The 13,306-nt window shown below is 47.5% G+C and overlaps 1 protein-coding gene across 1 annotated transcript in view; it reads right to left on the bottom strand.

Moving 5' to 3' along the window:
- The window catches only part of LOC143132851 (teneurin-2-like), a 33,302-nt gene extending 20,758 nt beyond the window's left edge, over nucleotides 1–12,544 (bottom strand). Inside the window, exon 1 of the mRNA XM_076292676.1 lies at nucleotides 12,316–12,544. Within this exon, the coding sequence (XP_076148791.1) occupies nucleotides 12,316–12,544 (229 nt within the window). The remainder of the gene's footprint in view (nucleotides 1–12,315) is intronic.
- Between the last annotated feature and the right edge of the window lie 762 nt (nucleotides 12,545–13,306).

Genomic DNA, 13,306 nt, shown 5'->3' with positions numbered 1-13,306 from the left:
TCATGGTGTCCTTTATCGTTCTTCAAGTGCATTTTATGAAGTTGTTTTTGTCATCTCTATAGAATGCGTGCCCATGTGTGTGCAGAGTTACTAGGCACAGTTACTCCTCCACCCTGTCTGCCCTTCTCAATCGGACAGGTGGTCTGGGATGTCTTCATGGGACAGAATGAGACGAATGGATCTGATGCACCTTGCGAGGGAGAGGACAACAGCATCACACAAACAAACACACACACACACACACGCACACAGGGTCAGCGTGTATCTGAAGAAGTGGGTGACAAAAATGGGCCTGAGAGCTGAGAGAGCGAGAGACAGAGAGAGAGAGATATGCTAGTTCCAAAATGAAAGTCCTCTTAGGAGAGGACATACAGACAATTGAGCTAGCAGCTCAGTTTGTGTATATGTGCCACAAATTAAGGTTAGAAAGCAGATACGCAAGAACAGATTCTCTCACCTCTCCACCACCTTAAATCCTATTCAATCCCATCTCATCTAGAGTTATCATTTCTAATATTTTATTATTATTATTATTATTATTATTATTATTTATTTTTTTCTTATAATTTATTGAATCAATTTATTTTATTTATATTTATTTACTTATTTTTACTTATTTTCATGCTCTTTGTTTCCTCACTTACCTAACTATTTGTATGCTTAGACAACACAAATGCTCTTGTCATGTCAATAAAGCTTTTTTTGAATTTGAATTTGAGAGAGAGAGAGAGATGCATGATGGGTAAAATAAATGGGAAGGAGGCTAAGGTACGAGAGCATTAGGGGGAGAAGATAAATATGCAGCGGAGACAGAGACAGAGACAGAGGAGGAAGTGAGGAGTAAAGTGAAGATACAATAGAGCACAAGATGCAGGTGCTGAGGAATGAGAGCAAGGAGAAGATGTATGGGACAGAGGAGAAGAGAGAGAGAGAGAGAGAGGGAGGGAGAGAGAATGAGAGAGGGAGAGAGAGGGAGATAGAGGGAGAGAGAGAGGAAGAGAGAAAGTGAGAGGGAGAGATAAAGGAGAGACAAGAGGGAGACATATCTCTAGCCTGTGTTCTCTCTGCAGTGGTGGCACTGTGTGTGTGTGTGTGTGTGTGTGTGTGTGTGTGTATGTGTGTGTGTGTGTGCGTGTTTGTGTTTCTGTGGTTGTGGAGAGCAGATTAAGCCCTTGGACATGCATTTGGGGCTGAGTCCTCTTGTGTTCCTGCACACTGCCAGATAAACACTTCAAAGCAATAGCCTCATAAGTAGGAAATGAAAAAAAGGCCAGAGGGAGACAGCCAGGGCTCGCTGTGAAATAGCCATTGCTTTGTTCCAGCTCGGGATGGACATTCAACATCAGGAATAAGAGGCAAGTGACAGTAGGTGACACTAGTGTGTGTGTGTGTCTGTGTGTGTGTGTGTATGTGTGTGTGTGTGTGTGTGGTGGGGGTGAATTCCTGACACTTGACTTGAACCTGACATATAAAAGAATCACTACATGTTATGGCATACACAGCATTCACTACCCTGCTGTTGTGACAGCATGCATGTGCCCAGTGATTTCACAGTGTCATGTTAATATTTCTAGAGATTGCAATGGCCAGATTTCAAAATATGTGCGTGCGTGTCTTTGTGTGTGTGTGTGTGTGTGTCAGTGTACACACCTATGTGTTTGTATGGGGAGGCCAACGGAGCTCAGGGACAGGTGATGGTATAGGGGCAGAAGAAGAGTGATTGGGAAACAGCTGAGAGGACAGATCTGAAGGTCACCATGCTGAGTATCCCTCCATGGCACAAGGCTGTGAAAGGGATTGTGGGATTGTGAAGCCATTAATGAAATTACGCAGCTGGCTCTGTTTCCCCCCGGATCACCACCGAGCTCTGATACCTCCCGACACACACACACACACCACCAGAACGCCATCCCCTGCCATCGTAAGGGCACAGGCAGCTTTAGCGAGAACACACATCGTGCCATTGGCCGAGCTGAGATGCCATCAACCAATCAGGAGACAGAACATACTGTGCGCGACTGTGAGCGTGGCATGGCATGAATACTGTCGGCGTTATGTTCTCCGTGTTTCTCACGAATTGAGACTATGACAAGACGAGACGAGACTCATGGCGGATGCTGGGGAAGGTCTCACGCCGCCCCCCCTCAGTCTCTGCTCTCGATGAAACCCACTGAAGGTCTCCAGAGTACGTCTCCTCACACAGCCATTTATGTCTCAGGACTTCATCCCGCATGGTGTAATGCTCCATATAGGCCTCCTTTATGTCTCAGGACTTTAACTCGCATGTGCAACGCTCCTTAGGCCTCCTTTATGTCTCAGGACTTTAACTCGCATGTGTAACGCTCCTTAGGCCTCCTTTATGTCTCAGGACTTTAACTCGCATGTGTAACGCTCCTTAGGCCTCCTTTATGTCTCAGGACTTTAACTCGCATGTGTAACGCTCCTTAGGCCTTCTTTATGTCTCAGGACTTTATCTTGCATTGTGTAATGCTCCTTGGGCCCCCTGCTCATAATGGCTTACTTAAATTCTCCTTCGGACTGACATAACCCTATCATAAATATATGAGGTCAGAAGCAGCATATGGTTAGATCAGATTAGTCATAAAGACTATGAGTTACTGCACAGTGATGTGGCATCTATGTTACCTTAATGAGCAATGATACCAAACAGGAATAAGGTGTCAAAACAACAACTACAACTGATTTACTATTACCAAACCATTTTGCATAACACTGTATGACATCTGTCATGACATATTTGCAACATGATTATGTTAGTGGTTTTGACAGAAAGTTCAAATGAAGTGTTATCTAAACCTCATTAGTGACAAAAAAACGTCACAGATGAACTGCGGTCATTTTAATTATAGCATGGTCCAAAACATGCTACAGCCATTAAGTGCTTGGCTAAATCAGACAAATATGTGATAATCTGTGCCATTAGCATGCGATTCACGGCCAGGACAGTCATTTCCCACACACCCCCCTCCCCCCTCCCCTCTCCGCATCGTCCTACTCCACGGCAACAGCACCTCCCATAGATGTGTGAGGATGGCAGAGGGTGTGAATTCACTCTGTGTGTACGTGCAGGAGTGAGAGTGTGCATGATTATGTGGAGTGTGTGTGTGTGTGTGTGTGCGTGCGTGCGTGCGTGTGTGTGTACATATCTGTGTAAGTGTTGCTATTTGTGTGTGCATGTGTGTGTCTCTACATGTGCATTCTTACGGGGCTAGCGTGTAAATTGCAAAGGGTTGACACAGCGGCCGCAGTGGAGCCCAGTACGCCTTCACACGCCTCGCACTGATGTCCCTCCCCTGCTAGCGCCCAGCTCCTCATTAGGGCTGCATTAGCACGGGAGCACAGTGCATTATGGGGACTCATAACAGGGTCCTCACCGTCAAACCGGGACCGTCTCTGAAGAGCCCTTTCAGCTCATCAGGGTCAACCCACACCTTTTTAATTGCAAAGCCAGAAATAACCAGGAAAACCATGGGGAGTGAGTGTGTGTGAGTGTGTGTTTAGGGGGGGCACGGGGGCGGGGGGGGGGGGGGGGGGTTCTCAAACACCTCGCCAAACAGGTCCCTGCTTTATATTCCTGGGTATTTCTGGGGGCACAGCCTCCAGTTCCCCAGGAAGCACTGGAATGGTCTCTTTGCTGGAACACAATCACGGATCAAAGGCCTGAGTTATTTATTCATTTCCTTTCAACGGTCCGTGACACAGACCGGAGTCATTGTCAATCACATGGAGATGGCTGACGTTTTGCTTTGTAGTCGCCAACATTCCCTAAGGCTTCTAGAGGCTTCTGATACTTTCAAACAAGGAGTTCACCAAAAACCAATTAGTCATTTGATGGGCCCAACGTCCTGGGTTCCTTTGTAGTCTGGATGCTTGAGTGTGTGATAGCAGCCAAGTCTCTGGGCTCTGATCTTAGCACGGCAGAGAATAACACTGACAAATGTACACTCATTTTGTCATGGGCTTGTATTTGCTGAAAGCATTTAAGTCAATATAATAAAGTAAACGAGAAAAACAAGACGATAACACCACACTAAACACAACACTAAATATATTAAACAGTACTGTTTCAGGCACAAATTAACCTTGTGCCGCACAAGCAGTAATGAGAGGATTTATGGTATGGTTGTTGTTATTGTTCATCTGTGTGTGTGTGTGTGTGTGTGTGCGTGCGTGTGTGGAGAGAATTGATGGGTATGGTTGTTGTTATTGTTCTCTAATTCCAACGCCTGAGAAGTGTTAAATAGTCTTTGCGTGGAGAGGGGCCTTGTGACGCAACTGGTTACTGCACCATACCATATGCCCACAGGGACCAGGGTCTGAGTCCAACACGTGTCACTTCCTGTCCCCACTCCGTCTCTCACTCTGACTTGCTTCCTGTCACTGTCCTATCAGATTAAAGGCACCAAAGACACCAAATGATATTAAAAAGAAAAATACTCTCCACTCCCAAAATGACTTCAGATGAGAGTGTCCAGAGCTGATGAGGCGGGAGAGGTGACACCTCAACTCCTCGCTGGCTGGACTAGTCAGAGAGCCCAGGGTCTCTTTCCACTTTCCTTCTCATCTGACCACTCAGTGGGGTCTCTGGGTGAGGTCAGCCTCATCATCTCTCAGCACAAACAATCCTCCTCTAGAACAGACAAGAGGAGGTTAAACTCTCACTTTTCATTTCATTTCTCGGGAAGAAGAAAATGGCCGCCTGGTCTTTGATGGTGGACAGGGTCATGACCGCCGCGGTCTGCTTCTCTGGTGGAAGTGACATGAGGAGGAGGAGAGGAGGAGAGGAGGAGAGGAGAGGAAGACTTGAAAATGAGGTGACAGAAAACAAGTGGTTGGAAAGAGAGGGGGATGGATGGAGAGGGTGTGGAAGAACAGAGGAGAAAATGGAAGAGGAGGAGGAAGTGAAATGGAAAGAGGAAAAAAGGAGAAAAGAAAATGCCTGCTCGGCATTCATGGCACTCTGCTGGCCGCCCCTTTAACCGGTGCAAAGTGGAGTGTGCCCCCAGCCTTTCAATCTACACACACACACACACACACACACACACACACACACACACACACACACACTCACACACACACACACACACACACACGTGCACACGGACACAAGCGCGCGCGCACACACACACACACACACACACACACACACACACACACACACACACACACACACACACACACACACACACACACACACGCACACACATGGATACACACATGCACACAACTGCACATACAGTACAATTGCACTTACACAACCACACACACACACACACAGACACAAACACACACACACACATACGTGCGGAGGGGTCCACCAGGCCTCTGAAGCGTGACAAACACAAGCCACCTCATGCCAACTGCCAAAACACAAAGGCAGCCCAAGGTCCAGGGGGCCACACTCTTTACCCACCAATGAGCAGGTGACAGCGGGACTGCTTTCTGCTGAGCAGAGTGCAAGAGGCAGGCGAGGAGAGAGGGGGAGAGAGAGAGAGAGAGAGAGAGAGGGAGAGAGAGAGGGGGAGAGAGAGGGGGAGAGAGAGAGAGAGAGAGGGAGAGAGAGAGGGAGAGAGAGGGGGAGAGAGAGGGAGAGAGAGAGTGGGAGAGGAGGAGGGAGAGAGGGGGAGAGAGAGAGGGAGAGGTAGGGAGAGGAGGGAGGGGGTGAGTAAGAGCAGAGGAAGTGAGACAGAAACAGAGGGAGAGAAAGAAAAAGGGAGAAACAAGTAGAGCAAAAGAGAGCAAGAGAAAAGAGAAACAAGTGGACATATAGATAGGGAGAGAGAGAGGGAGAGAGAGAGGGAGAGAGAGAGGGAGAGAGAGAGGGATAGAGAGAGGGGGAAGAGGAAAAAACTCTACCATTGCAATTTAGCCCGGGGGGGACACACAGGTAGTTTGATGAGACAATTGTCCAGATCGCACAGAAGCAGCTGGGCGAGAGGTGCGGATAATAGCCCTTTAATCAGGACCATTACTGTGATATCAGACTGGCCAAGCGCTGGCTACACATGCTCTCCTCCACCTCCAGGGGCCTGCCACGCTGCTCACACAGGGCTGGCCACGCTCTCTCCCGGAGCGCCTATAACCCAGCGATGTTATGCCCAGCAAGTCTATAACCCAGCGATGTTACGCCCAGCGCATCTATAACCCAGCGATGTTACGCCCAGCGCATCTATAACCCAGCGATGTAAAGCCCAGCGCATCTATAACCCAGCGATGTTACACCCAGCGCTTCTATAACCCAGTGATGTTACGCCCAGCGCGTCTATAACCCAGTGATGTTACGCCCAGCGCATCTATAACCCAGCGATGTTACGCCCAGCAAGTCTATAACCCAGCGATGTTACGCCCAGCGCATCTATAACCCAGCGATGTTACGCCCAGCAAGTCTATAACCCAGCGATGTAAAGCCCAGCGCCTCTATAACCCAGCGATGTTACGCCCAGCGCATCTATAACCCAGCGATGTTACGCCCAGCGCATCTATAACCCAGCGATGTTACGCCCAGCAAGTCTATAACCCAGCGATGTTACGCCCAGCAAGTCTATAACCCAGCGATGTTACGCCCAGCGCATCTATAACCCAGCGATGTAAAGCCCAGCGCCTCTATAACCCAGCGATGTAAAGCCCAGCGCTTCTATAACCCAGCGATGTAAAGCCCAGCGCGTCTATAACCCAGCTGTGTTATGCCGAGCGCATCATTTTCTGTTATACTGTAAATATGATAGAATGTTTTTTTTTTAGATAGGAGAGGATTTATTTATTTTCTCTCTATAGAGAAGATGAATGTTCCTGTTTTTTTGTATCCAGGGGAGAAAAAAAGGATGTGCTTGGATCTCATGCACAACGAAAAGAAAAATAAGTAGACATAGACCTATGTACTGTATGCTCATGTATGCCATGGCAAGGTCATGGGTGGTTTATACAGAAAGAAAGAAAAAAGTACAATGTAAAAAGCTGTGTGTATTTATTGTTGCGTGTGTATGTGTGCATGTGTGTGTGTGTGTGTCTATGAATGTAAGTGTGTGTGTGTGTGTGTGTGTGTGTGTGTGTGTGTGTAGAGACAGATAGAGTGAGTGAAAGATGCGAGCGAGGGTTGAGAGAGCATGGGAGTGTATGATTGGGAGGGAGCACATTTAATATCCGTCATTTAGTTTTAACACCCTCCAGCTGCTGTGCTCCTGCCTTTGATGTTCAGAGGCCCAGATTTAAAGTGATACCACAATAGCACACTGAATCAACAGGATTAAACAATAAATAAAATGTGTGACCTGACAGCCAAATCCACATCAAAACAGGAAGCTCCTCCATAGCATGTATGTAACAGAGGAAGAGACAAAGAGAGACAGAGAGAGAGAGAGAGAGTGTGTGTGTGTGTGTGTGTGTGTGAGAGAGAGAGAGATAAAGCAGGGCATAGGGAGAGAGAAATATGTCCTGACACAGGACCCTAAGGACATTGAACTGAAGATGAGTGCTAAGCCTCTACTTAACTCATTCCAGAACGAACGGCAGACACTAACAAATTAATCTGCAGCCTGAACAGAGTGAGGTGAACGAGTGTGGAGAGACAGATTAAACATGTCCTGGGTATGGACCTGGGGTCCACTGCATGGTTCTGATGCTGGTGGAGCCCTGACCAGGAAGAAGAAGAGCTCTAGATGTGTTTTAGTGGTTAATCTGCACAAGCCAGCCCTCAGCCATCCAAATACATGTGGTGTTACTGAGATGGGCAAAGGGTGTGCAAAATACACACGCAAGTAAGACGGTATGCATGGACAGTCTTCTTTTCACCTGTCCATCAACATGTCGACTGCCAAAGAACATGTATCACAGCAGAGAAATACAAACAAGTGATTGCATGATTCTGATATGATATGGTATTTTTATGGCGGACATTCCAAGGAGGAAAAATCAGCTAGCAGAGATGTTGTGCTGTCCCAGTCTATCCCCCCACCCTAACCAGCTGTCAATCAGGCCTACAGCCCAGGTTAGGTGTCACTATCGCTGCAGGAGCAACAGCCGCAGCTCCAGAATATCGATGCAGCTGCAGCACAATGAAGCAACCTTGATAGCCACTCCGTCGACCGTCACCGTGGACACCCATTGGTCAGACAGGCCACAGAACCCGAACAGCAGCAGTAAAAGCAGAGACAGAACAGACGAACGACTCAATAAAGAATTCAATATGGCCGCCGCCCTGTATGGATCTCTTTCTTTTACACCACATGGTGTGAATAAGGCTTTTTTTTTCTTTTCTTTTGCAGCCTCCAGAACATGACTGGGCGCCGGTGTCACCTTCCACATTCTGATGCCACTCACAGGCTGCCGATGCTGAGTTAAGAATTCATTTTCACCTGGGTGAATGTCACGGCGGATTTCATCTCAGGGTCTGTTGAACAAAAAGTTGGGTGATCTATCTTCATTTCAAGAGGGAAATAATGAAATTTGTCTTGGCTTCTAGCTTAGGATACGAGACGTGCGATGATAACTGATGAATCTTTGATGAAAATATACTTTCTTGTTCGAAAAAGCCTGACTAGTTTATACAGTCGTGTAGAGCCATAAGAACTAAGGTTGAAAAATAAAATAAAGTAAAAAACAAAACAAAAAGTCTCAACTGCGGGGCGTACTTTAACCTTGTAAAAGTTCCGACATGTCTCTTCGCCAGGCTGGGCCCGAGGTGGTTTCAGAGGCAGACAGACGTGTTTGGGTTCCTCCGCACCCTCCGAGAGCTGCCACATATGGCGCGGGCACCAGCGCCACTCTCCCCCTGGCAACACTTCCCACGGATACATCTGTAGCCGCTGAGCCGTGGCCGACGTAAGTGGCTGGGCTGCGAGAGATGCAACAATCTGTCGCTCGCTCGCTCGCCCTCCTCCTCCTCCTCCTCCTCAGCGGCACGCGCCACGCCTGCTCCGGGGCCGCCAAGGCCAGCGCTTCGCCAGGTCGCTCTCTGCAGCGCTGACCGGACATTACCCAAGCAGCTGTGCTGAGACGTTCTCCTTCGCATTCCTCCTTTAAACCTCCAGCTTTCCAGAATAACTCACAAGCGTCATGTCCATCTCTGTTGGGTCATCCCCACATATAAGGACAGCAGCTCCGGTACGGTATGTCTATCTCTGTTAGGGTCATCCCCATATGTAAGGACAGCATCTCCGGTATGTTGTGAGATTAGAATAACCAGAGTAGAGAAACAATAAGCAGATCAGATGAGCAGAGCCCGTTATCGCTGGCAGCGTTTCCTTGCTAATTATCTCCTGATTCCAGTTCATTTGTGGAGGAGACAGGAAAGGAGGAGGACAGCTCCAAGCTGACCAATGGGAGATCAATGGAGCTCTGGCTGCCACTCTTACAGAGCGCTTCTTTGTGTCCTCCACACACACTCACTCAGCATTGATTTATTAGGCTTCCAGGCTTAGCGCACTTCTTCAGGCCAAACGAATACGATTTTCTTCCCCTTGCGTCTGGGCAGCCTCAGTATTGAGGTGGATCTGCGGGAAACAGGTCACCATCACGCTCAGTTTGCACCACAATGAGATGCTGTCTGGCTCTGCTGTTTTTTCGCAGGGACAGGGTGTGTGTGTGTGTGTGTGTGTGTGTGTGAGTGTGTGCGTATGTATGCAACGCCCCCCCCCCCACACACACACACACACACACACGCACACGCACGCACGCATACAAACACACACAGATGCATACACACACACACACACACACACACACACACACGCACACGCACACGCACACGCACACGCACACGCACACGCACACGCACACACACACTCACACTAGCAGATGCTCAGGGACCCCGCGTGGTGTGGATGGTCACGTGATTGGCGGCGCAGGGCAGGAGATGAACTGAAGCACACGGGACGGCGCTGAGGGTTTCACGACGAGAGGCGAGGTGAGCGGGGACACCTACGGATGTGTGGATTAGCAGAAGACGGGTGAGGGATTATGAGCACGGTGTGTGTGTGTGTGTGTGTGTGTGTGTGTGAGGGATTATGAGCATGGGGGCAATAGCTCAGGAACCTCAGAGAGGCTGGCCATGAGCAGGGCTCTCCATTCACACCTCTATATTACTTTATGTATGGAAGCATAAGCATGTAAATGACAAGCATGTGTGTGTGTGTGTGTGTGTGTGAGTGTGTGTGTGTGTGTGTGTGTGTGTGTGTGTGGGTGGATATTCTGGGTGTGAGTGTGTCGCAGTGTTAATGTGATCTGATATAGGTTGTATATCAGAACCTATATTAGAACTTATATCAGAACTTATATTAGAACCTATATCAGAACCTACATTAGAACTTATATCAGAACATATTAGAACCAATATCAGAATTTATATCAGAATCTGCTGTATATCAGAACCTCATATCAGAACCTATATCAGAACCTCAGAATCAGAGACTCTTTAATCAGATGGTAGCTCTGTACTGGAGTTAGGAGGTGCTATCTCTGCATAACACACAGATCACAGGAACCGACAGCTTATTTCACAGGTTAAACAAAGAGTGTGTATGTGGTTGTGTGTAAACAAAGAGTGTTTATGTGGTTGTGTGTAAACATACAAGTACGAAGGAAAGAGAGCAGATGTCTAAGAAGAGCTTACTGAACGAAAGCCATCAAACCCCTTGTAGGATAATTGGAACTGCCAAACATATAGAAAACCATTGAAAGGACACATACTTCGGAATGAACCAAAACATCCTGGAAATTGCTTAGTGGAAAGAGTCCTATCTTTTAACATGATCATGTGGTATGTAATCTAAACATCCAATGGAGGAACAAACTGCAGAGAATAGTGAGCATGGTCTCAAACAGTATAGGGAAGCCACAAAGGCACTTAAGGAGTATGTATGAGAAACACATTACAAACAAAGTAAAGCTGAGAAAGTGATTAGTGACCCCCCCATCCATTACACAGTGAATTTGAACTCCGGCCCTCAGGGAGGCATTTTAGAGTACCACCAGCAAATAGAGACATCTTTACGAAATCCTTCATCCCCAATGCTGTTAAGGTGCTAAATAACACACTTAATAATGGAATGTAGGGCGAGGCATACTTTCTGGTTGCAGGTTTTATGCACAGCAAGCATATTTACTGTAGTATTCTGTATTGATTTATTGATTTATTTATTTACTGTTGTAAAGTATTTTATAAATGTCACTTTTCATGAAATGTATTGTCTGTATTGTCCGTCTTGCCGTCTTGGCTATGTGCTGTTAGTCATGTCCATCTTAGCTATGTGCTGTTTGTAATGTCCATCTTGGTTATGTGCTGTTAGCCATGTCCATCTTAGCGATGTGCTGTTTGTAATGTCCATCTTGGTTATGTGCTGTTAGTAATGTCTGTCTTGGATACAGTATGTGCTGTTTGTAATCTTGGTTATGTACTATTAGTAATGTCAGTCTTGGTTATGTGCTGTTAGTAATGTCCTGTCTCTCTTGTTGTATTCTTGTATTCTTGGTGAAACCGAAGAAAAATTTTCACATCTGTGGACAATACAGTTTTTGTATCGTATCATATATGGCTTTGGCCTTTCTGTAAACTGTTTAACTGTTCTTCTGCGCAGTTGTATTTAACTGTAAGGGTAAACTCAAGCAAGCATTTCTGATGAGAATCAGTACAAGACGCTGTGGGGATGGTCAGGTCACACATAAACTGTACACACAGAAAGGAGTAAAATAAGGTTGAGGTCCATGGCTTTGGATACACACTGTATGTCATCCAGCATCTCTAGTGAGCATCCTACACCTTATCTAAACTATGCTAAGTTATAAGATGTTACAAATATAATGTAATCTAAGAAAATATAATCGGCTTCCTTTTTTAGGTCGTTAGGAACTGATATACCCACTAATCTTTTCCTTGGGTCTTTTAGATTACATTTTGATTCTGTGCTATCTGCTCACAGACAGAATATGAATGTGGAGGAAACTATATAGCCATAGTCCAATTCCTGTTATTATTTTATTAGCTACACCAATTTATGTATGACTTAAAGATTTAAAGAAATCTGCCCAATGAAACAAACTTAAACTTCTCTCCCATTGTCTGGACTCATACACTATGCTGTGATTAGTTACTGTGTTGAACAACTGATTCTGGATCGGCGTCTGTTCCTCCCTCTCTGCCTCATGCTGCCTGCAGTACTCGTCCCATTAGAGAAACCCTATCTGGCCAATCAAAATAAACACACACTTTTCTCTAATCGGGAGAGTTTGGAGACATATGATTAGTCACTGTGCTGAACAACTGACTCTCGGTCAGCCTGTGTCGTTGGCGCCCTGACTCACCTTGTCTGGAGTACTCGTCCGCCTCGTGGTGCACCAGGTCAGACACGCATCCTCCGTAGTGCAGGTGGGAGTCGTGGTCATAGGCCTTCAGGGTCTCGCTGGAGCTGTAGGACTTCTGCGTGGGCACGCGGCACTCCTCGTTGTCCAGGGAGGACGAGGTGTACTGCAGATCCTTGCCCGCACAGCGGCCCCTGGTGAGCGAGCGGTGCCGGCGGTCCTTCAGGTCCATGGCGGAGCCCAGCGGCAGCAGGACGCAGGAGTGGAGAGGAGCGTGGACACACGGAGGAGATGAGAGAGAGAGACGGAGGAGGGGAGGAAGAAGAGGAAGGAGGAGGAAGGGGAGGAGGAGGAGAGGCGGTCAGATGCCCCCGACTGCTCCGCTGAGGCAGGGGGGGGGGGGGGGGGCAGGGGGCAGGTTGCACAGGTCGCGATGTCAGCCTAGTCCTTCACCTGCAGGAGAGTGGGGGAGGGGTGGGGGGAGAAGAGAGAGACACAAAAAGGTCAAAGGTCAATTTCCATAAGAGGAAGTGGAGATTAATATTTCCTCAACGCTGAGCAGCAGTGGCAGCAGCAGCAGGAGTTTGCACAGAGTGACTTTGAAATGCAACTATACAAAATCCTACCCAGCCCACCCCTCCTCCCCACCCCTCCTTATCTCCCTCACATTGTTGGCGCCGGCATGTAAGATTAACATTCCCCTTGAATAATGGACACGATCCTTTCAGCAGGATCATGAGCCGACTGTCTTGGGTATAAAAGAAAATGAAATAGGGAGGAATAACCAAATTGCTGGCAGTGTATAAAGCTGTCGGGCTCATCCTCATCGTCTCCACACACACACGCCAAACTGAATAGAGAGAAGGAGAGGGAGAGAGGGAGGGAGAGAGAGGGAGAGAGAGGGAGAGAGAGAGAGACAGGCTGGGGAAAGAGAAAGAGAGAGAGAGAGAGGGAGAGGGAGAGAGAGAGAGATGGGCTGGGGAGAAAGAGGGAG

The sequence above is a fragment of the Alosa pseudoharengus genome, unplaced genomic scaffold (assembly GCF_046254945.1).
Source record: "Alosa pseudoharengus isolate Yale_2024_CS ecotype anadromous, Long Island Sound unplaced genomic scaffold, YU_APseudo_1.1 YU_APseudo_1.1_scf_19, whole genome shotgun sequence".
Classification (NCBI taxonomy): Eukaryota; Metazoa; Chordata; class Actinopteri; order Clupeiformes; family Clupeidae; genus Alosa; species Alosa pseudoharengus.
The sequence above is the reverse complement of the archived record's forward strand: the minus strand, read 5'-3'. Positions and strand labels throughout refer to the sequence as shown.